This window comes from Aquila chrysaetos (assembly GCF_900496995.4).
Source record: "Aquila chrysaetos chrysaetos chromosome W unlocalized genomic scaffold, bAquChr1.4 W_unloc_1, whole genome shotgun sequence".
Taxonomy (NCBI): Eukaryota; Metazoa; Chordata; class Aves; order Accipitriformes; family Accipitridae; genus Aquila; species Aquila chrysaetos.
Genome location: NW_024470321.1, coordinates 1832182 through 1857584, shown reverse-complemented (window position 1 = coordinate 1857584; position 25403 = coordinate 1832182). Strand labels below are relative to the sequence as shown.

At 41.2% G+C, this 25403-nt stretch overlaps 1 protein-coding gene across 13 annotated transcripts in view; it reads right to left on the bottom strand.

Annotated features, from left to right (window-relative positions):
* LOC121232867 (A disintegrin and metalloproteinase with thrombospondin motifs 6-like) overlaps nucleotides 1-24967 on the bottom strand; it is a 185216-nt gene extending 160249 nt beyond the window's left edge. For 6 of the 13 annotated variants that reach the window (XM_041121338.1, XM_041121347.1, XM_041121345.1 and 3 more), the window contains exons 1-4: nucleotides 17909-19170; nucleotides 9138-9306; nucleotides 676-893; nucleotides 60-143 (exon numbers count right to left, since the gene is read on the bottom strand). In XM_041121338.1, the coding sequence (XP_040977272.1) occupies nucleotides 60-143; nucleotides 676-893; nucleotides 9138-9306; nucleotides 17909-18394 (957 nt within the window). In that variant the 5' untranslated portion in view covers nucleotides 18395-19170. Of the gene's footprint in view, nucleotides 1-59; nucleotides 144-675; nucleotides 894-9137; nucleotides 9307-17908; nucleotides 22700-23914; nucleotides 24062-24542 lie in introns of those variants that run through there. The other 7 variants (XM_041121341.1, XM_041121343.1, XM_041121342.1 and 4 more) reach the window with 7 other exon arrangements.
* Between the last annotated feature and the right edge of the window lie 436 nt (nucleotides 24968-25403).

Sequence of the window (25403 nt, the reverse complement as noted above, 5' to 3'; positions counted from 1 at the left end):
TTACACAATAGCGTAACTTGTATTTCAGGGATATAAAACTTAAGTGCAACAGCTCTTACCTGATCATCAGTGAGGACAATTAAACGTGTCACTATAATATTCACAATGTTTCCTAGACTGGAATCACGATAAAGTTTGGCAACCTGACCTCCAGAAAATAAGAAAAGGCACAAAGTCAGACAAGAAACATGACTTATTTCCTAAATGGTTAAAAATTAACCTATTTTCCTGTTCAATGTAATTTCATAATGTTAATTATCATTATCACATGAATAAGAGTTATTTTTGGACCAACAAATGACCATTCAGTAAAAATTAAACTTCTTCAGTCATACTTTACAGTCAAAACCATTTATACCTTGTTTCATAATCCATCCAGCATAAGGAGCATTTAGACGGTCAACTTAAACAGAATAAAACTGTATAATCTAAATGTAATGATATGAATGTAAAATCAAAGACAAACAATTTAAAAGCGATCACAGTGTATTTCTTGACAGAAACAGTACTGCATTTTTCCCACAATGCTAACATTTGCCATATTTCAACTATTAATTCCTGCAAGCTGATACATATTTTAAGGCATTATTCATGCCAATAAAGAAATACTTCACAGTTGCTTTATCATTTCAGAACATGCATATTGATATGAACACAGAGAGGGATGAAACTTACAATATTCATTACACTCAAAACGTAGTGCTCAATGTCTTTGCGACCATGGTATCCCACCATCATTTTGTCTGCTACTACCAGCGTTTCCACAAACCGTTCAAGGCTTACTGATCTCTTCTGTCGACTATGAATACTGAACGTGTCATTGACTGGAAGTGAAGTTGGAAAAGCAGATGCATCACTCATCCACCAAGGTTTACCACTTCTTGTGAGGTCTTCTAGGAACCAAAAAAATTGAACACTTCAGAGGGGTCACTAGTAAAACTCATTCAAATGCAGCTGTTTTATGTTGATATTACCATCTTCAAGCTTCTAAAAAGTAGTCTTTCTTGAGGCAAAGGAAAATTAAATTTATTGTCTAAATTTTATTTTAAAATACCTTATATAATGGGAAAAACAACTTTGAGTTCTAATATTCTCAACTCTCCTTAACCGGACTTGGGATAATAAATTATCATCTTCTCTTAATAGATCTGATTCTGCACATCTATGTTAATACTAAAGATTAGTTATAGTTAACTACAAGCACATTTTCGAATTTTAAGGATAATAAGACAGCTATAATATTTGAGAAAAAAAACAAACTGGAAATCAAAAATTCAAAATTAAGGTAAAGGTATCAAAATATACTAAGGAATTAAACATGCTGATAAGGCACCAAAAAAGCTTTTTCCCTCCTGTAAAACTCTCTAATTATTAAGCAATTATGCTTACATGCCTAATAGTTTTTGGGCCAAATAAATTACTTTTCAGAAAGCTATCAGATTATATTTTTATCTACCTCATGAATTAACTATAACAGGAAGTTTAAAGTGGCCTGACATGGGATAATTTCTACAGTTATTTTTAACACTAATTTTAATTCAAATATGTTGATTCTTGTACTTGTTTCACAAAACATATAGAAAAAATATTATTTGCATGCAACATATTATTAATAAAACCAAACAGCTGTAATTATCAGCAAAACAAACACTACAAACCTATTTTAAATTTGAATTCCTGCCCTCGGGGCAAAATTGAACCCACTCTTCCCTGCAAAACTGACATTTTCATGTGTATTAAGTATCCCTTTTCCACAAAGGCCCACACAGATCTCAATCTTAAGTTTATTGATGTATATAATTAGGCTGGCTTTACTTAAGCAGGATTTCAAAATTTTTAAGGTATTCTTGCTAGTTACAAATGAACATAAGAACATTAACAGTTAGATACATTTATAATTGACTGAATAGGACTGCTCAAGTGAGCCATTCCTGAGATGCATCCTTACCTCTACTAGAACAGGTTCAGCTAAGGACGAGATAGGACCAGTACCTTCTGTGAAAAAACAATGCTTTATGCAATTCAACTAAGCTCACTATTTTCAAAGGGCAATAACTACACCACAAAGAATGTATGTTCAGGTCAAAACCAGGAATACAAAGCTTCTACATTCCCACTGTTGCAGTGTTTCATAATTGTTGAGTCCACAGTAGTGGCTTTAAAAGGTAAATATTTTCAAAAATTTTGAAAATGAAAATAAACCTGGTAGTTGACAAAATGCCAGTAATGAAATAATCCTCATTCTGCAATGGGTATAAGATTACACCCATTCTAAAAAATAATACCAAGTATTAAAGCCTGTTGAAGATTCTATAATCAATACCAAGCTTTTTCCTGTTTTTCATCTCTTTTCTAGGAAATTCAAAGTTGCTTTAATTGCTCAAAGATTTTCATCTCGTGTAGTGATTTAGGAATGTCTGGAATTTTCTCTGACAACTTCTGTAGTAAAATTTTTAAAAATCTGCTGTTCATTGCCAAATACCAAATGATGATGTCTGAGGGTTTCTAATGCTCTTAGAGTGCTAAAAGTACTTTAGAAATGCAACACTGCTTCAACATTCATTCATAATTTTTCACTCAAATATGCAAATCTATTCTAAACATTTAAAAACTGATGAGATCATGCAGAAAACTTTCAGAGAAAAAAAAAAAGATAAGATTCTTTTGGACTCATCTTGATAGGGTCTTTCAAACAAAGGTCTCAGAAGACTTCACAAAACCAAATATTTCTCCTTTTCTTATCAGATGAGAAGCTTAGGCTTCAGCTGGTCTCAAAGTAACAGGAAAGTTGAAAACAATCCTGAGTACTTAGGCTCACACTCCAGGACCTATCAATGCTTATACTGTTTTACTTTAAAAACACTAAATAATGCTGACAATTTCCTTTAAAAAGCTAAAACATGTCAATAAAAGTTTGCAATATATTTAACTTGCCACAGAACTATTTTTATGTCATTTTCCCACCATATTCCTAGACTTAAAAAACCCCTAAACTTGCATTAACATTGAGCATAGCTATCAGAAAGTAAAAGAATGCAACAATGAAAAAAACGTCAAACACTGTAATTAACCCCAAAGTAACAATTACAAAAAGCAGGAAATTAGGTTTTAAATGGCAACTGAAAAGAAATCCAAATGTGTATAGACATGGAGTTCACAACTATGGTACCCAAGTTTTCCTAAGTCAGTCCTCTAAAGATCCTAGGTGGGGATGGAAGGTGAAGAGAGGAGAGCACACAAACACAACTAGAAAAAGACCTCAAAATGCAACAGAAAACTACTTACGTAGGATGCAACTGTGAGAATATTTTAAAGCGGACTATGTGCTGCTTTTTCTTACTATTAACAACATCATTTAATGTATATACAAGCATTTTTCTATTTTAGAATACACTGACTGTAAAGTCTGGCACAAGTAAAACCACTACACAAGGCAGTGTGTAGTAGAGCCATCCCTAAATAATAAGCCACTTTGCAGCTTTCATACGTCAATTTTTGTTGATTCCCAATCCTATCCAAGCATAGTCCATATATTTGTAACAATGGTGTGAGAGACTGAAAGAGTTAATGTCTCAAACATTGTGGTGGAGCAAGTGCTGCTTAAAGACAAACCCTGCACAGCAAGGAACCAAGGTGAAAAGCCCATCAGCTCAGACATCAGCAAGAGGAGGGAGAGGGCATGCTGGAGGGTGTGCAGCTCCCTGTTCTGATAAGCTGTTCTGATAAGCTGTTCTGATACAAAGATCAAACAATGGCAGTGTCTGCAGGGAAGAAGTTACTCCACAAACAACCCCCAAGCCCAAAGGCTCACAAACTGCTCATTAACCTGATGAGTTCGGGTGCCCACCCGAAGGAGGGGCAAGGATGATAAAAGGACACCAACTGAAGCCCCGGGTGCGCAAGCCCACCGGGACTGGACCCCTCGGCTGACTGAACCAACGCTGGACCCAGGACCGGTGAAATCTTTCTCTCTTCCTTTTTCTCTCTCTGTCTTCTTCTCTCTTTCCTTTTCCACAATCCCTACACCTCATCCGTTTCAAGATATAAACCATTGACCAAGTCTGAGACTAAGAGTGGATCCAGCTGCCCCTAGACCCTTCTCTGAGGAGGAGTCTGGAAAGCAAGGGGGTCTGCTCTGAACCTCGTGACTCCACGGGAGGGATCTCCTTTTTCCCTGAATCGATGTATATGGTTACACAGTTTACAGAAGTAGTCTTATGCCAATTCCTGTTGTGAGAAACCCTGCCACCTACTACCACACCTCCCCAGTTCAGTTTGCTTCTGTCATGAATAAAATCTTTAACTGATCGTTTGGTGTCGTTTCACCTTAATTTAGCCCGAGGGAATTTCGAATTAAACAGGACTCCCTGGTCTGTCCAGTCTGGGTCGTGACAAATGGTTGGGGTTTTTTTGTTTTCAGAGGGTTGCTTTTTAAATTCTTGCAACTCCAAAGCAGGTAAAGAAGTTTTATTCATACTTCCAACAACACAGAAATTCAACTTTAGGCACAAATACAAGCATACAGCTTTTCAGTAGAAAAGCATATTTCTTAAAATGGTGCAAATGCAAAAATAATGGATCATAATAAAAATTATTTTGCAATCTTAATGTAGTGCATGCTATTAGGCATCAGGCAGGTTTTGGGTTTGTGTGGCAGGGTTTTGGTAGCAGGGGAGGGGCTACGGGGTTGGCTCCAAGTCAGACCTCGCCTCTGGCTAAGACCAACCCAATGCTGTAGCACCTTTGGGATAACATATTTAAGAAGGGGAAACCTGCAGGGGGGAAGAAAATTAGAATGCGAGAGAAACACCTATGCAGATACCAAGGTCAGTGAAGAAGGAGGGGGAGGAGGTGTGCCGGAGGAGGTGATGCCCCCCCAGCCCATAGAGGTGAGCAGGGCAGCAGATGCCCACTTGCAGCCCATGGAGGACCCCATGCCACAGCAGTTGGATGCCCCCGAAGATGGCCATGACTCCATGGGAAAGCCAGCACTGGAGCAGCCTGTGCATGAAGATTGGCCCGCAAAAAGGACCCATGCCAGGGAAGTTTGTGAAGGACTGTCTCCCATGGGAGGGACCCCACGCTGGAGCAGGGGAAGTGTGAGGAGTCCTCCCCCCTGAGGAAGAAGGGGTGGCAGAAACAATGTATGATGTACTGACTGCAACCCCCATTCCCTGTATCCCCTGCACCGCTGGGGGGAGAAGGTAGAGAGCATCGGGGGTGGAGTTGAGCCGGGAGGGAAGGAAGGGGTGGGGGGAAGGTGTTCTAAGGAGGTTTGGTTTTACTTCCTAATATCCTTGTTTTGATTTGATTGGTATTAAGTTAAATTGATTTTGGTTCCCCCCCCCCCCCCCAAGTTGAGCCTGTCTTTTGCCTGTGACCATAAGTGGTGATTGATCCCTCCCCGTCTTTGTCTTGACCCACAAGCTTTTCTTCATATTTTCTCCTCCTCATCCCACCAGGGCGGGGGGGGGGGGGGGGGGGGGGGGGGGGGGAGGAGTGAGTGAGTGGCTTTGTGGTGCTTTGTTACCAGCTGGGCTTAAACCATGACAAGGCAAAACAAGCATTTCAATAACCTATGCAGTCAAACCACAGAAAGCAAACCATAATATAAGAAATTTGTGGCAAAATGGAGGATTTTAACATGCCATCTCTAAATATTTACTTTAATATTAGAATTATAAGCTATAAACCAAATTCCATTTGGCATCCCAGTTATACCTGCCTACTCTATGGCTTAGAGACATCCTTTCTTTAGAAAGCCACCTAGATGCTTGTGCTGGTTTTGGCTGGGATACAGTTAATTTTCTTCACAGTAGCTAGTATGGGGCTATGTTTTGAATTTGGGCTGAAAACAGTGTTGATAATTCAGGGATGTTTTCCTTATTGCTGAGTCTTATTACACAGAGTCAAGGCCTTTTCCGCATCTCACATCACCCCACCAGTGAGTAGGCTGGGGGTGCACAAGTTGGGAGGGGACACAGCTGGGACAGCTGACCCCAACTGACCAAAGGGATATTCCAGACCATATGATGTCATGCTCAGCAATAAAAGCTGGGGGAAGAAGAAGGAAGGGGGGGGACGTTTGGAGTTATGACATTTGTCTTCCCAAGTAACCGTTACGCATGATGGAGCCCTGCTTTCCTGGAGATGGCTGAACACCTGCCTGCCAATGGGAAGTGGTGAATGAATTCCTTGTTTTGCTTTGCTTGTGTGCGCAGCTTTTGCTTTACCTATTAAACTGTCTTTATCTCAACCCATGAGTTTTCTCACTTTTACCCTTCTAATTCTCTCCCCCATCCCACCAGAGGGGGAGTGAGCAAGCAGCTGTGCGGTGCTTAGTTGCCGGCTGGGGTTAAACCATGACAATGTTGTTACTGTTTTGCACGGAATATAAATGAATAAAATCTAACTCTTCTAGAGGCTGATCCCACAAAGCATTCTGCAGGATAACCCAGTGGCCTTGAATCCCACTGAAGTAATTGGAATTTGAAGGTACTCAACTTCTTAGCAAGGCCTATATATTCAGCTATATTTCATAAAACATAGTAAACTTGATGACAATATATACACAAACTATTAATTTTAACATTATTTATTTTAAAAATATTCTTATGTTTAACTGCCTAAAAATCTAATTTATGTTATGAAAACCAGCCACAATTCTATCCCATATCCTTATCTGAACCTAAACTATCTGTCAAATCAGGAAATATTTTTGTCTCTGCCTCTCCAATTCTCCTCTTGTATTTGCCACTGTAATTCTTCTATCAACTGTGCAGTAGTCCATCACTTGCTCATACCAACCAATTCTGATCATCCTTTCTCCAAACTCCCTACCCCACTGTCAGTTATTGCCATTTTTCTCAGAAAGGTCAGAAATAACACTCCCCTTGTCTCTATCAACACTTTAAAATCCTGACCACTTCCCCTGATACAGAACAAGTATGTGATAAACTTGGGTCTAGATTATAGTAGGGGAAACTTGCCAGACTGTGAAAAAGTCTCCCAGACAAAGTAAATTATATACTCGCAAAAATGCAGTTACAGTTTTATTACAACTGCATTTAGACTTTTAAAAATAAATAAATTACAACCACAAAACTGGAGTGTTCAAAACTTCCAAAAACAGTCAAATGCCCCAAAGATTTATTCTACTAGCAAAAAGTTATTACTGTAAACCTGGCTTTAGTCCTAGGGTCTAAAAACTGAGGAACTGAAAATTAATATTTGATTTTACTTCTTAGATATTCTGGGGATGCTTTAGATGGCATGTCACTTTGGGATAAAGCTGAAACAGTGCTCAGAGAAAGAGTTTAAAAGGTTTTGGTACCCAGGAAGAGAGCATTAAAATAGCACATCATCTGAAAAAGTAAGACCTTGAAGTTTTGGGGGAGAGCAAAGTTTTTCAGAAATTTTCATAGAGTAGAAGTAGTACACAGAACAACAGAAAAAGGAGAAACTGAGATGAATGAGCATGAGAATAGTCTCAGGCTTGTAAGAAATAGTGCTTTTATATTTCAATAATTAAGGACTTCAGAATGCAACAGATGCGAAAGCTCAGGAAGTGCACAGGAGCTTCCAGGAATAAAGGCAGCATCAAATATGCAAAGAAATTAACACTAAAGATTACTGCATGTTTCACAAAAAATACAGTCAAGATGTATAGCTCTGATCGATCTATGATCCATACAACAGATACCATGAGAACAGTTGGATGCGACATGATCAAACTAGCTGCCACTGCTTCATCCTCACTTGGAGGAGGGTGACTTCCTAAGCATTAATCTAAAAGATAACATCTGACGGAGACCAATACATCTTCTTTTTCTAGTAATATCATAATGGTAAAAATAACACTGTCCTACATTTCATGATTCTTCTACTTATTTCAAGAGGCTTAAGTGACAGCATTCCCTACAAAATGAAAGAAAAAGATGGATGCTTCACAGATGTCTGTCATAAAACGCATAAATTGGAACATTCACATACATTAGTACTCTTACTTTACAATCAGTTAGCAGGCAGTAGTAGTTAGGAGACTTGTTTTGCAATCATTAGAAGCACATAGATGGAATAACACTTCCAAACTTACATACATAAAGTTTGACATTCACTACAAGTAAAACAGTTAACTGAACCACTCGGGAAAAAGAGTCTCCCAAGCATAGGCTTTTGTAGACAGTCTGCACTGTAACTTTAGTCAGCTGGTGCCAGTAAAAGTTACAACCTCCAAAAAAAGCTGAAATAAGTTACATCAATGAACAGTGGTATTGTTTTATTTTAAGATTAGTATTTGTCAGCCTGTCCTGTGCACTGAATCTTATGGAATACAACTGTCCAGGACTGAACTTTTAAGAACAAGCTATTTCTGAAATATAAACAAGTGACAAGGTTAAAACATTTTTCCATTACATAAAACCACATTATTTTAGTGTTCTAAAATGAAGACAGCTTGGAGTAAATCTGACAAGAAATTGGTTTTCAGCTTCAGTTTAAGCAAGTGAAAACCATATCAAAGAGAACTTCCACAAAAACAAATTTCAAGTAAAAACTGCTTTACAAGGAAAATGTCTCAATCAAAACTATATAATCCTTCCTGTAAGGCACCTGTAAGTCACATACTCAACTATCATGGAAAAATGTTAACCCACTAAACCAAAAGCCAGTATCAAAAAACCATAAACCTCCATAAATGAGAAAGATGTGGACTTCAGTTACAAATATTACTAATCCTAACACATTTATTACACATCAAGTTTCCTCAAATGAGATGGAACACTTACTAAACATTGAGCTGTAATACTTAGTCACTCAATCACACCTTCCAGTCGGGGTATAAAGTACATTTATAGCACATTTTGAGGAAGCCTGTGCTCATCATTATCACTGTACACAACACAGGAATAAAACAAGACTTACTCTCAGCATCTTAGTTTTCGAAAGACACTACACTCTTGATCTAAATCTGAAAAAAAAGCAAAAACTACTTTTCAACAGTAGTCACTACATCACCTAAAAGGATGATTCCTACTGGTACATTCTCCACTGTACCTTACATGTGAACCAAGAAAGATATTTTAAAATAAGTCTTAAGTTATAATTTTTTAAAAGGAATGACACTCATACTCATTTACCTGAGACTCCACAATGACCATGATCATAAAGATGTTGCTGGTGCATGGTAGACTTTTTGTATATAACATGAGGATGACCATTCTCATAATTAAAGTTACTGGATTTTTTTGTTATATTCCTTAAAGGCTCAATAAAATACTCTTCATCTTCTGTAGCAATGACTCCATGCTTAAAGGAGAAAAGAAGAAAATAAAAACTTGCAAAAGACAATATAAAACTCCTATTAAAAAGCTTAATTTTAAATAACATTTCATTATCATTTATTTCTGTGAAGAAATCCACAACTATAAGCCAACACAGAAAACAACGCATAAGCCAGCTCTCCACTGACTTTAGTGGGAGCAGGAGTAAGTGCCTATAAGCAACACAATGAGAAAAGAATTAAAATATCATTGCCCTATTTCTGGAGTTCTTTCCTATCATTTTTGGTAGATGTGGTAAGAAAGCAAGATATATTCTTGGTATATGACAAACAATCTGTTTATAAAGATGTTACAAAAGTATGTGATTCCTATCCATTAAAAGTGATGCCAAGCCAAAAGGGCCTTGATCAAAGGGTGAGCCCAATATCCCTCTGTGATGCCATACCAGTAGATGCTTAATGCCACATACTGCATCAAAGAAAAACTGCATGAGGGATTAATTCTAGAAAATATATTCAGGGAAACCATTCAGCATTTTACATCCAGATGCTTAATTCCAAAACTGAGCTAGTTATTAAAATCAAATTATTAATATTAACTTCAGCTACACTAACTACAAAGCATTTATTCCTTAAAAGGTCTTGCCGCAAATCTTTGGCAAATCCGAGTTGTTGCAGACTGTGAACTAGACCTCATTCTCCAGAACAAGTGAACTTTTTTTTCCCCCCCTCATACTGCAGTGCAGAATACTAGATATTCTATTCTCATAACTTTCACATTTGTGAACTCAGCTTCTTCCAAACAGGGAGTGGTTTGCAGAAGAAAGGGGAGATTTCAGGCCAACTATGCAATCTCCTGAACCTTCAGCAATTAAAACATCTTTGGACACGTTCCAGCACCTCAATGTCTTTCTTGTAGTGAGGGGCCCAAAACTGAACACAGTATTCAAAGTGCGGCCTCACCAGTGCCAAGTACTGGGGGACAATCACTTCCCTAGTCCTGCTGGCTACACTATTTCTGATACAAGCCAGGATGCCATTGGCCTTCTTGGCCACCTGGGCATACTGCTGGCTCATATTCAGCCAGCTGTCAACCAGCACCCCCAGGTCTTTTTCTGCTGGGCAGCTTTCCAGCCACTCTTCCCCAAGCCTGTAGCGCTGCATGGGGTTATCGTGACCCAAGTGCAGGACCCAGCACTTGGCCTTGTTGAACCTCATACAGTTTGCCTGAGCCCATCGATCCAGCCTGTCCAGATCCCTCTGTAGAGCCTTTCTACCCTCAAGCAGATCAACCCTCCCTCCCAATTTGGTGTCATCCACAAACTTACTGAGGGTGCACTCGATCCCCTCGTCCAGATCACTGATAAAGATATTAAAGAGAACTGGCCCCAATATGGAGCCCTGGGGAACACCACTTGTGACCGGCTGCCAACTGGATTTAACTCCATTCACCACAACTCTTTGGGCCTGGCCATCCAGCCAGTTTTTTACCCAGCGAAGAGTACACCCGTCCAAGCCATGAGCAGCCAGTTTCTCCAGGAAAATGCTGTGGGAAACAGTGACAAAAGGCTTTACTAAAGTCCAGGTAGACAACATCCACAGCCTTTCCCTCGTCCGATAAGTGTGTCACCTTGCCATAGAAGGAGATCAGGTTAGCCAGGCAGGACCTGCCTTTCATAAACCCATGCTGACTGGGCCTGATCACCTGGTTGTCCTGTACATGCTGTGTGATGGCACTCAAGGTGGTCTGCTCCATAACCTTCCCTGGCACTGAGGTCAGGCTGACAGACCTGTAGTTCCCCAGATCTTCCTTCTGGCCCTTCTTGTAGATGGGCATCACATTTGCTAACCTCCAGTCAACTGGGACCTCCCCTGTTGACCAGGATTGCTGATAAATGATGGAGAGTGGCTTGGTGAGCACTTCCGCCAGCTCCCTCAATACCCTTGGGTGGATCCCATCCGGCCCCATAGACTTGTGTGTGTCTAAATGGTGTAGCAGGTCACTAACCATTTCCCCTTGGGTTATGGGGGCTTCATTCTGCTCCCTGTCTCTGTCTTCCAGCTCAGGAGGCTGGGTACCCCAAGAACAACTGGTCTTACTATTAAAGACTGAGGCAAAGAAGGCATTAAGTACCTCAGCCTTTTTCTCATCCTTTGTCACTAGGTTTCCCTCCACATCTAATAAAGGATGGAGATTGTCCTTAGCCCTCCTTTTGTTGCTAATGTATTTATAGAAACATTTTTTATTGTCTTTTACCACAGTAGCCAGGTTAAGTTCTAGTTGGGCTTTGGCCCTTCTAATTTTCTCCCTGCATAACCTCACAACATCTTTGTAGTCCTCCTGAGTTGCCTGCCTCTTCTTTCAAAGGTCATAAACTCCTTTTTTTTTTTTTTTCCTGAGTTCCAGCCAAAGCTCTCTGTTCAGCCAGGCCAGTCTTCTTCCCTGGTGGCTTGTCTTTTGGCACATGGGGATGGCCTGCTCCTGCACCTTTAAGATTTCCTTCTTGAAGAATATCCACCCTTCCTGGACTCCTTTGCCCTTCAGGACTGCCTCCCAAGGAACTCTATCAACCAGGCCCCTAAACAGGCCAAAGTCCGCCCTCCAGAAGTCCAAGGTAGCACTTCTGCTAACCACATTCCTTACTTCTCCAAGAATTAAAAACTCTATAACTCTATCATTTCATGATCACTGTGCCCAAGATGGCCTCCAACCATCACATCACCCACAAGTCCTTCTCTGTTCACAAACAGGTCCAGCAGGGCCCCTTCACTAGTTGGCTCACTCGCCAACTGTGCCAGGAAATTATCTTCCACACCTGCCAGGAGCCTCCTAGACTGTTTCCTCTCCGCTGTATTGTTTTTCCAGCAGACATCTAGTAAGTTGAATTCCCCCATGAGAACAAGGGCTAGCAATCATGAGACTTCTCCCAGCTGCTTATAGAATATTTCATCTGTCTCTTCATCCTGGTTGGGTGGTCTGCCTTGTTGGCCTTTCCCCTGATTCCTACCCATAAGCACTCGACCCTTTCATCACCATCATCAAGCTCTAAATTGCAGCATTAATTCTCTAAACAAATTGCATATAAAATAAGCAAAAACTATTATGAATATCTGCAAACTAATCACCACAGTTCCTTCAGGTACCAGCAGTTAAAAAAGCTAGGAGAGTATCACCAATTTTTCCTATGCCTAGTCAACATGATGTCATCTACCCAAACACTATGGTGGTTTAAGAAAAAGATATTTTAATAACATTTAGTTGAGGAACTGCAAATAAATTTTAACTCACACCTGCCACCAGGTAATCAGAATACACATGCAGTCAGTTGCTGCAGCTAGCCAAGTGATTTGATAAACACTGGAAACTCAGCTTTCCCTGCATATGCCCTTCACATAAGCCCTGCATATATATACACCACTTTAAACCTAACATTTTAATTTTGCTTGAAAAAAAACCTGTTCTTCCAATATTAAACTGATGCAAGTGGTCTTGTTGAAGTGAATGATTTTTAAGCAGCACTCCAAATTCTGTACATAAGAAATACCTATTTCAGTGACAATCACCATTTATTCTAATTAGGAGTTTAGAAAATTCATATGGCTATAGATACTTCTATTGTATATGCATTCAGCAATGCCTGATTAATAGTGGGAATTACACTATTATATCCAAACCAACTTTCTAAAACACACTTTTGGCTTATCTGTTATTTGAGCACAACAGTTTCAGTTGCAAAAGGAGACTGAAATAATGCCTTTTTGAAGCATTAAAAGGAATTAGCTTTTTTTTTTTTTAGTTTTGCCATTGTATTTGATCTTAAACAGTTTGTACATTAAACTTCTACTCCAAAGTATAAGAAATATCATTAAGACATAAGAATGACCAGCAACAGATTTTGAAAAAATACCATGAATTTAAGAAACAAGCTGAATGCTCCAAGTAGGTTACTACAGGCAACATTCCCAAGATTATTACCTAAAACAGATTGTTTGAAGTCCTGTGTTATCCAATCCCACTACAGACTGTCAACTCCTGCTAATATATATAAGGTCTGAATCCAGCAGTTTGACATGCTCAGACAAATCTGTGAATCCACATGGAGTTCCCCTGAATTTGTGAAAAGGAATCTTTTAGTGTCAGGCTGTCTAGCTGAGGCCTTACCCTACTTCAGATGGGGGATGTCCACCAGTCACAGAAGCAAATTGAATTATGGAGGACAAGTAAGTGCCTTTTCCACACAGTACTACTGTTTTCCAGTTTCTCCCTGCCTTGAACCTTTCTAGACTTTATGCTTTATCCATTTTTAATATAAAGCAGTAGTAATGGAAACTTCTGAAAATGTGTCAGTCTTGTTCAGTATGTCTACAGCTGGCTCTACATATCTGTGTGGTTTTACGACTGAGGAAACAGACTGCATTAGCTTAGTGTGTTCTCAAAAGTTAAAAAAATAATGAATAATCTGGCCTGGGACAGTACATCATGGAATCTGACAAGACATCTTAAAAACTAGGATAGGGACAGCGTATATATAATTTTCTGAATACTAAGTCTATACTGCAAATACATATTAGTACCAAAGAGAACTCCAAAGACACCAATCTAGAATACTAAATCTCTTTCAATATAATTTCTGATCTTTATAAGTTATTTTATAAATTATACATTACTTTACATATGATTCAGAAATACCATACTACATGCAATTTATGATCTATAAAAGTAGATATGTTCTTTATGGTAGAATCAGCTTTCAAATGAATAATTTATGCACATATGAATTTAGGAATACATGAAACAAACGAAGTCTTCCAGCAAAATAATTCTTTCTTTAACCAAGTAAGGTCATGCTTTTAGCCAAAGTCTACTTCTTGGGCTTTCTTTATCATTTCTATTTGGATGGAAACACCTGTGCTACTCAGCACAAATGTTACTCAGTGCATGGAACTTCACATGCCATGGAAATACTTGGCATTTTACATTAAACATTTCCTTGGAACCATAGTAGCCCCAAAATACAATTTAACCTCTGATTCACTTTCCTAATAATAAACACTTTCTACATGTTTTAAAGTGTTCCCCACTACTGGGCTTTTCAGCTCAAAATGAGAAAATCTGCTACTCTGAAAAACTTGTTTGAGCACTCAGTTAAGAGCTTGGACACCTGGCAGAGGACAGAGGTGGGTCAGAATGCAAAGAGTTTGGTTTCTGCTCAATTCCACTACTATAAGCCCCAAAACTTTTCTTCAAGACTTGCTCCCCTCAGAATTAAACAAATTTCTTTCCCTTGCAGTGAATTTCTCTCTTCAGCCAGTCTACCACTGTTTCTTCTCTTTCCTTCAGTATGACATACTCAGCTGAGACAATGCCTCAGCTACTTCTGCTTCAGCCTTGTTGCCTCACACCCAACATTCAAAGGCCCCAAAATACTGCTCTTTGCAGGCTCTCATGAGAAGGCCAAACCTGCAATCCATCCACAAATGTAACATCCACTAAAGTAAATATGAGTTTGGAAGCCAGCAAGCCTGCCAGATAAGACCTTCAGTTTCCTCACATGACTGTTCACTGGATTATAGAGCTTTCCTCATAACTTCAGACAATTTATATAGCATAATCAGGGCCCAGCAGATGGAAACTGCTGGAATGAAACTTTGGTAAATAGCAGCCTGTAATTTTGGGGTGCTTGGTAATGAGAAATATAGAGGGAGATGCTGAAACAGGAAATAGCGACAGGGAAATGGAACTGACTGCTGGTCACTTATAATGAAACTGAGGAAGCCCTTCATGCACTAGAACTCATCTCAGATACTACAAGTGTTCTTCAAAGTCATACAACTTATGTTAATTAAACCATGGCCTCACCTGCCCACCCTGAATAACTAAACAGAATAACTCAAAACATTCACTAAGGGGAAAAAATTTGGCAATAATGAAGTCTAACAGGACAACTGGTATAAACGGAATGCTTAAATTTTGCTTGTGAGCAACACTCATGCTAAAGGCTACTACTTGTTTTAGTTACTGACAACTTTAAATGACTGGCTCTGGGACAGATGTTAATCAAGGACTAGGCAGAGTGACTGGCAGTTTCTTACAGACCAAAAATCAGACTGGAAAATACAAATGTCTTGAGCATGACATATTCTGAACTATCACTAATTCTAATTCTAAAACAAGTACTAGTGTCTTCAATATTCACTGCCAATTGCTTTATTAACCATGTTCTAACCAGCAGCTATATAACAAAATATGTCAGTAGGAATCATCATTTAAAAATAACCCTGATGGATTTGTCTGAATGGAGTGATAACTCCTATATTCGGTGCTCTGGAAGGCCCTGCCAACACTGTATGACAGAGGAATTTCTGTATGGTAGAGTATGATATTGAGTACAGCCTACCACTGCACCCCTTTGCAGGATCCCTGCCTCTGAGAAAGAGTCTTGCGTCACCCCTACTGCTGCTTCTGGAGCATGACAGAAGCCTCACATACTTGTGATTCAGCCTTTCTAGGAGATGCAGTGGACACCTGACACTTGCAGTCCCAAGTAAGAGGCATGGCCAAGAAGAACTTGAGTGCCAGTCATTGCGTGCCCAGAGAACTGAGGCTGCCTTAATCCAAACCAGGAATACCTGGAAGAAATATGGAGGAGCTAACAACAGCTAAAAGCACCAAAGATGACTGTTTAACTGAGAAGCACTCCACACTAAAGTTAACTTACAGATTAAGTTAACGTACCAACACCTTGAACCACAGAACAAGACAGCTTCACCCCAGCAAAAACAGTAAGGCTGAGGGCAGAGGGAAAACACGCAGCAATAGGAGTGCTAAAAGTCACCTCAGTGCCTGAGGCACAGAAACAAAACAAAAAACAAACAAAAAAAACCCCAAAACCAAAAATATTCTGCTTCACCTCAAGAAGGCTTCATTTAGAAGTGACACCTACCATGCTGCTAAATTCTTTGAAGAAAACAAGTGCCATGAGGAGCAAGAGATGGGGAAAGCTGATAGGAAAACATGGACTTTTTTTCTGCTTCATCCCACTCTTGTTTTCCTGACATGAAAGGAAAACAGGAGTCGGCTAAGGCAAGAGCAGGCATTCTTGGCTCACCCCCTGGCCAAGGTCAAAGAACCGAAATAGGAGCACCGTGGCACAGACTGCAAGCTCCAAGGGGGCCAACCAGTCTGTACCTCAACTGGCAGAAACTCTGGAGATATAGAGGTATGCGGCCTATTTTAAAGAAGTGAGTCCTAAAAGCAGGGGTTTGCTCTCCATAGTATTTTTAGCTGAAAAGAACTCTAAAGCAAAATGATCCAGTATATTAAAGAGCTTAAATAACTGTGACAAAAATGTAATAACATAGGAACTGTAAAACCAAAGTGAAAATTGTACTACATTGAGACCTATCAGCTGCAAGTCTGCATTAACCAAACTGTGATACCACACTCAATGGAACACCATTTTAACTACATTTCTTCAAAAGCGTCACTTAGCCCTGGAAATCCCCATTAAATTCTTTTTCCTCAAGAGTACTCCAAAATATTAACCTAAACTGTATCAGAGACATCACAAATAACTGGGTATAACGCATCCTATCTAGGTCTGAAGCAGCAGGCTCTTGTTTGTAAATAAGATCCCAAGACGCATTATTCAATAGCACTTCCAAGGATAAATAGGAATTAGTTTAGCAAGTCTGTGTAATCTCCCCCCCTTTAACAATTAGTTAGATCTGTCTACTCCTAACAAGAAGATTGACCAGCATTCTACTATAATTAAAACCAGAATGAATAACCACAATATATACATATATTTTTACTAGAGAGATTACTAGGCTCTTGATTTAGTATTTTCTAGTCATGCCCTTCTATTTTAGTATTTTGTTACTCAATAGTTTGGTTTTTAATTTTTTGCATTTGTTTTCTAATTTCTGTTGGGAATAAAAGCAGCTTTTTCCCATGCAAGTACTACTGTCATGTGATCAACAGATCAACAGTAAAAGAAGAGATGAGAATAAGAGATAAGAATTTCTAATCCTGCTTTTAAATGCAACTGTTTGATTTGTAAACAAAATATTTCTTAAAAAAAAAAGGTAAATAATTACTTTCTGATGCTGGTACTTGCAAAGGATCTACTCTCCTCTTCACTCTTTGAATTTATGGCAATGATGACTTCTACACCAAGCAATTCCTCTTCTCTGTTATTTACTCAAAGTTTCTAAACCCAAATTCTCAAAAACAACAAGCGGGTGTTCAGTTCAGTCAATGTCCCTGGAGAGATTCAGCATCCTAAAGGACCCACTGTTTTCCTCCGCCTCCTTGAGTTTGTAACATTTCTATAACCCGTAACAATCTCAGCACAGACCTAATCTTGCAGCCCTAGTGCAGACACTGTAAACACTGAAAATGTTGCCTGCTAAAGGACTACAGAATTGGGTCTTAGTACTTACAATTAATCTTGAAAAACTTTTCCCCAGGACCCAGACCAGGTTTTAGGGGGTTTTTGCACCTTCCTGTCCGCTTGCTTCTCGCAGGGACTCAAAAAACTGAAAGATGTGCCAATTAAGTAGTTGTTCTGTAATTTAAAAAGGGACAAGCACACTATTATACTAGAACATGTAATGTGGACTTACCAGACCATTGCAGTTGCTTAAGGCCACTTTAGTTGTACTGTGTTGGTCTTGCAAATATCCTGTGTAATGACAGTGGTCTAAAAAATCATGCTTCCACTGAGGTCCATCTTTCCCCCAGTATTCTACTGTAAAATGTCTAGACACCAAATCTGTGTTGAGAGTCAGGTTTAAATGAAAGTGCTTGCCATAGGCAGAAAGTTTAAAAAATAATTTAGATGCTGCCAGTTCTTGGTCATAAGGGTCTGTACTCCTCCTCCTTCTTGAAGGTTTAGCATTTTTCACAGTAAAGCTGAGGAAGGCTCCATTTTGATCAACCCTTATTGGGACTGTTAGTTGGTAGTGTTCAAGGTAAGACAGGAATTCCTCTTTGTAATCACAAGGTAAGACAATCCAGGGAGTGGGCATAGAAGAGAAGAAAATATAACAGGAAACAACAAGTAGTAGTATAAACATAAACCATATTTGGCTAAAACTCATCACCCTCATGAGTAAGTCATTTTCAGGTAAACAAGATGGAGAGTTTTACTAGATAAAAGAAAACATTCTTTTCTTTTTCTTTCTAAGTCAAGAAAACACGTTCAGTTTCCTATTAACCTGATGTCACTGGAAATACAAAAGTTTTTAATTACATCTTTTTCCTATTTACCCAAAATATGTAAACATTTGGGGCTAAATTCTACCTAAGAAGGACGTATTCTTCACAGTGATACCATTCAAAGACAAAAGCTATTAGATCCACCTGCAAGAATAAAAACAGTAGTAATGAAAAGTATTATATTGTAAAAACATGTAAAACTGCTCTTCATTTCATTAAAAAACCTATAAATGTTAATGGATCAAAATAAGATTAGATCCTTACTTCCTAGTTTAAAAACACGTTAATGATGTTATGGCAAGTCTCTAAACTATTATCAAGTACAACATTTTACTAGATTTAAATTTGCAAGGCTTTCCTACAGTTAAAAGTAGACAAAAACAAATTAAAACAACAATTTAATCAGATTTGCTGTATTTAAACTTCCATGACAATAAATCATGATAAAACTAAGAGCAGATCTCATTAATTACACAAACGTAGTTTAGAAAATATTACCCAAATGCAATGCAAAAATCGATGCTTCTTGTCAGCTACAGAGGTCTGACCCCTACCTTGAGAACTATATGAAAGCCTGTTGTCACTGGGAAATTCCGATGAAACCATGACTAGGCTCAAAATCCATGTCCACATCTTCCAAAAAAGTTCCATAATTTAGAAAAACAGAAAGCTGCTTCCCCCCCCCCCCCCTCCTTGGAGGGCTACCTGTGTGCTATAGAGTTAACTCCACTCCAGAATCACACCATAACAGGTATATGTATTTTATACTACTTCCAAATTAACTATTGGATGTTTCACTTTTTGACAGGTATTCTTTTCCAACAACCTGTATTTTCTTCTATATCTGCAGTCATTTTCTCAATTCAAAATAAGTATTTGTAAGATTCCTTAAGATATCAGTAAGACATTAGACTGGATAGTTAACTGAACTTGCTCCATTTGTTTTCCTGAAAAACAAAAGAAAATGAGTCAAGGCAAATTCTTTTTATTAAAACAGATCTATACTGCAAAACACTAAGCTATCATAGTGAACTACGCAATATAACATTTTGAAATAATATTCAACCATTATCGCTTTCATGGTCCAAGGTCACAACCTTACAAAAACCATAAAAGTTACCATTAACCTTGAACTACTAGTTCCGTACAACTTAAGATGCACATATCTGCTTTATGTTAAATAGGCATAAGAAATCATAAAATTAAGGTTTCTTGTTGCTCAAATACTGTGTTCAGACTTGTTCCAGCTATAATCGATGCTATGCACTCATTGATTTCAGCAGTGAATAACTAGACCCAATACACTGGTAGACAAAGGAAGAACCTGGGAAAGAATCCAGAGTACAGTTATCTGATCTTTCTGCAGCATGTATTTTGTTATTTACTAAAGAACAAATTTCTGTATTTGAAACTATTCATCATACACATTCTAAGTTTTCAAATATTTGTTGTATACATATTAACTACAATTTGATGTAGTAGAATATATTTTTATTTTCAATGTTACTTCCCTCCCCACCCTTTTTTTTTTTTTTTTTTGCATTTAAAACACTATTGCAGTAATACTTAAAAGCAGCTTTAGCTGTGGCCAGGGATTAAATGGAAGTTTTACACAGCCAACTAACAGTCCAGCATCATGGAATACCAAACCATATGTTGTGTCAGCTGGTACTAATCAGTCCTCTTAAGCACTCTCAGCACACCTGTGCATAGAGCAAACTCTGCAGAGGCAGACAATGGAGAAACAGAACACCAGAGAAGGGAAAACCATTTAAAAACAAATTTCCAAAAGCATACATAGTCATTTATACATGCACCAGATAAATTTGCCTTTCTAAAATTCTGGGAGTGATTTACAACATTCATTCAGATGGGTAATACCCCTGCAGCCAGTGGATTATTTGTAAAGGTTAAAAAAATCATAGCATGTCATCTCAAGAAGAAATCAACATCATGCAAATCCTATTTACTAACATCACAATGAATATTAGGAAACTTCTTAGCCAATTTGAAATGCATCTAATTATTAACATGTAAATGAGACTAATCTGATCATTCCAATACCTACTTTTTAAATATCTTTCAAGACAGCACACAGGATTTAATCAGGTTTGTAGAGGGAATAAAAGATACTTTGCAAGCATAGCTTGGACTTAGTAGTTTTTTTTTTTCTGGGGAAGCATAAGGATTTAGTGATGCCATTCACATGTGGCAAGGCCTCAAATGAAATTAGTAAAATCTCTGGTCTGGCCTTCCATGTAAAACCTTTATTTCCTACCTAATATTTAATTACAGCTTTTAGACTTTTACAAGTTTTGAAGAGACATAATCAATCCCATACTCTTCAGCTACATTCATATACTAAAGAATGTTCCTTATTTCTAATCCGAGAACATCCAGTTTCAAATTCCAGTCACTGAATCTTGCTTTGCCACTGTCTGCTAATGATCTGCTTGCTTTTCCTTGCATGGATAGTTATAATCTGATACAAGCACCTCCTGACACTTCCTGATAAGCAGCTCAACCTATTTGGTTTACCTCACTCCGTACAATCCAGTTTCCAGATGTCTAATTATTTCTGCAGCTTTTTTCTGAACCGTTTCCAATTTGTCAGCAAATTGGTAACTCCAGATATAGTACTTCCAGTATGAAGTTAGGTAGGAACCTCAAACTATCCACTGTCTATACCCTTTTTCTTTTTATCTGCCTAGATAGCACATATTCAGCATTCTGCTTTTCATTGTGGTAAAGATGACACATTTCGTCAACACTAAGCTTACAATAAAAAGCATTTCCTCTGCCTTATGGCTGAACTACATGTTCACCCACAGTAAGGGCAGGTATAGATCCATTTCCTGAACATTTACCTAAAACCACAGTTCCTGACTAATTATAAAAGCTCTGCCAAGTAGCAAAGAAAAAGTACAAGATGTTTTTCAAAATCCAGGATGCCGATGACAAAGCAGGTGCATAGCACTGGCATTTCTGCAGAGGCACTGATGACAGTGGCAGTCCTGTCACTGGTGCCATGAGCTTTCTACCCACCAAAACTCAATGAGGGGAAAAAAGGCCATAAACACATACAGGAAGACTACTTTGGGGCAGAATGGGGGGGGGGGGGGGGGGGGCCGGCTAGCCAAACTGCTCAGACCAGTCACCTTGGGAGCCTCCATCTAAGCAAAAGGATATAGTTAAGGCGCCTTGGGCAACTAAAGCGTCCCTTAAACTGAAGGTAGCTGAAGTTTTAGGATAGTCAAGCTGCCAAGAGACCACTATCTCCAGAGCCGGGCAGAGCATCACCACACGTGCCGCCTCCCCCCCTCCGCACCTAGGGACAGCCACGGCCCCACAGCCCCCGGGGTATCTACACAAGGGGCGTCCACTACAGAACAGCTGCTCTCGCGCGCTTGGCGGTGACGAGGTCTCGTGGTAGCAACTGAGGTGCCGAAACAACACGAAACAGCAGCGCCGGATCACACAGACCAACCAGGGGTTACGCTTCGGGGCAGAACCGACGGAACGAGGGGCGCGACAAACGCGTCGCGCGGGAAATGGCTCTGCCGCTCCCCGGCGGGGGGGGGTGGGGGGTGTCACCACGTCCCACCTCGACGGCTCGGCCCCCGCGAGCAACGGCCGCCGGCCCGCGCGCCGCGCCGGCCCGCGGGGGGAGGGGGGGACGGGCGCGGGCTTCCCCCGCCGCCGCGAGGTGCCCACCGCCTTCCCCAGTTCGGGCGGGCGGCGGGGAGCGCTGCGTCAAGGCGCGGCTGGCCGCGCCGGCAGTACGAGTGGTTGCTAAGGAAATAGGGAGGGCGGACATCAATCACACAAATTCAATTACAGGTATAGGGGCTGGCCGTGAAAAGCGTTATAGGGCTTCAAAAGCCGGGGATTAGCCGTGCCCCTGGGAGCTCCCCAGGCGTAAATAGCGACGCACAGACCGCACTTGGAAGGGCTTGGTGAAAAGAAACGGGGCCCGGGGGGTGATGGGGAGGAGGCTGGGGAAAGCGGGGGGGGGGGGGGGAGTGTGTACGTACAAAGGGAAAGGACGGATCTTTCCTCCCCGGGTATTAATCAGAAACCGAGGCGTGAAGAATAAGAGTGCTGCTGTGCGTGCCCCGATGTACGGCGCAGCCAGCCGCCCCCCGGAGGAGACGGGACTGCCGTTGTCTGAACAGCCTCTCCCCTCCGCCTGCCCCACGCCTCCCCTCTGCCCCTGCTGAGGGATCAGCTATCATTGTATTTCTGAGGGGGGAAAAAAAAGGGGGGGGGGGAAGAAGGCGAAAACGCAAACAAAAAATACCCAAAAACAACAACAGACTAGAAAAACGCCTACACACACAGCCCAACTCGTATACACATGCATATTATATACACACACACGTCTGCACACACAAAAAGTTTTAAAAAAAACCCCAAAACTTGGCGGGAAATACTAGTATTGAAGCAAGTTGGAGGTCACTAGACACATATCCTTCAAAGGATATTCAGAAGGGAAGGGGGAAGAAAAAGAAAAAGCAAACCACGCCCTCCTCCCTAGAGAGACTGAAGGGAATAGTCTGGTTGCTGTGGTAGAGTTGATCCTAATGTTAACTTTCAGCAGCCCATTTCCAGACAGCAGCGCTGAATCTATTTGGATAAAACGCGTGTGACCCAGACACTTGGCGTTTAGCCCAAACAAAAACAAGAGTCAATCTGTCTCTCCCCTCTTGTACAACGATGAAAGAAATTAGCGAAGACAAAATCCGCACATACATCGCCAGGGAGCGAGAGCCCACTTACCTCCCCCACCAAAGTCCATTTGAACCCCGGGCCGCTACGGAGACAGACACGCACCGATAGATACGGCTCTGTGGGGTTAAAAGTCTGGCAAATCCCAAGCGGCTCGAAGTAAATCAAAACCACACGCTTCCATTTTTCTGATAAACCCGGCGAGAGCCCGACATCTCCGCCAGCATCGGGCTGCGGGACCGCGGCCGCGCCGACCTTCCGAGCTCCGATACAAAATACGCACTTGTCTGACCGCTAAAGCAGACACCGGACACGGCACGACAAAAAGCTGGGCTTTTTAAATTTAAAACAATCCGGATTAGCTGTAGGTTGTCGTTGGGGTTTGGGGGCTGCTTTGGTTTTCCTTTTTTTTTTCCTCCCTCTACCAAAGATTTAGTATTAAAAAATGAAAAAAATCTAAAAAAAGTTTCACTATTCGAGACCGTATTTCATAAAACACTATTCGATTGAAAATCCTCGCACCTCCTTCTTCCATCCTCAAAGGTTTCTCTCTGAAATTACTCCAAATCCACCTCGCCTAATGCAATATAAACCTTCCCCCACTCCCCAAAGCCCTGCACGCACCGTTATTCGGGACACAAGAAAATCAAAAGTTTCATTGAATAGCATGAAATCTTCCTTACCGTTTTCATCTTCAATTTCTGATATAAAGTAAGTTTCAAACAATAGAGATTGCACAGGACGATTCCCGTATTCCTCTCTGCTTTTCCTCTCTGTGCAAGCAATCATCAGGGTTATATTCTCCAACAGAATAAAATTCTTTAGCCTTCCTAAAACGGGTTTTTAGAAAACGGTCTAGCTTGGCAGGAGGAAGGATGCCATCAATTCACCCAACCTATCACCCGGCACGTTTTGTCTTTCCAACAAAAAGAGAGAGAGGGAGGAAAGAAGGAAGGAAGGAAGGAAGGAAGGAAAAACAGGCTTATATTGGGGTAGGTGCCCTCCTCTTGAGCAGTCTCCTCTGTGCAAAATACCATAGGAGTATCATCTGAGTTGGGAGGGGAGGAGGAAAGCTTGGTTGAAGTAACCCCAGACCTCCTCTCCCTGCCGGCCCCCAGCCAAGCCGACCGCAACAGCAGAGAATCTTAGCAGTCTCGCCCGGGGGACGGCACAGAGCACGCTGACGTCAGTCTGCAGATATGCCCCGGGCCGGCGGCATGGCTGCGCATGCGCGCCGCGTCACGTGGCAGCGGGGGGGGTAGGGGTACAGTCGGGGTAACAAAAAACAGTGAGGGGGGAGGTTGCGCGCACCTCGTGGTGGAGGGGGCGGGGGCAATGTCCTCGGAGCGACCCCCGTCCGGTGCCGTGGGGTGAGGCGGGAGCAGCATCGCCAGCGAGGAGCCCAGTCTTGCCGCAGGGAGGTGTGCTGGGGTGGCTGTGCTACAGCTGCTGCAGCTCCGGTGTGCAGTCGGTTGGCGCCGGGCAGGCGCTGCCGGTGGGCGGCGGGCCGGGGCGGCCCCCTCCCCGCCGGCGGCCCGGCTCACGCTCCATAACAAGCTTTATTAAAAGAAAAATAATAAAACCCCATCATTTCCAGCTGAGGGGAGGCGAGTGGCCGGCGCTGGGGAGGCGGTTTCTGAAGCCCGCGCAGCGAGTGGCAGCTGAGTAAACGCTGCAGCGCAGCGGGGCCGGGGCCCGGCCGGGGGGTCCCGTGTGGGTCCGGCCCTGCCCGCGCACACTGCGCGGTGCCACACGTAGCGCTTTCACTTTCATTTGCTGCGAGGAATCTGGTGGCACTGGGCGGGGCGGAAGTGGGGGAGAGCGGGGCGATCCGGATGCGGTCGTCGTGTCGCGGGATCGCCAGCCCAATCTGGTGTACGCGTCAGAAGCAGGAGAAAGGTGCAAATGGCACAGGGTAGCTGGGCGATCTGTGGGATCGTTTGTGTTTAGTGAAGCTAACGGTGGTGTGGGGATAGAAGCTGCTGGGGGAGGGAGAGGGTGGAATCTGAGACTCGCTCTCGTAACCACCAAGTTAATTTCCAATAGCCAAAAAAAGAGAAAAAAAAAAATCCTTCCTGAATCTAGGTTCTAAGGTTTCAAGCTTCTGCTAACAGTATTTCCCAGGTGGTGTGTGTGCACATTGTCCTCCTGAGCTGGAGGTAGTAGGTGTAA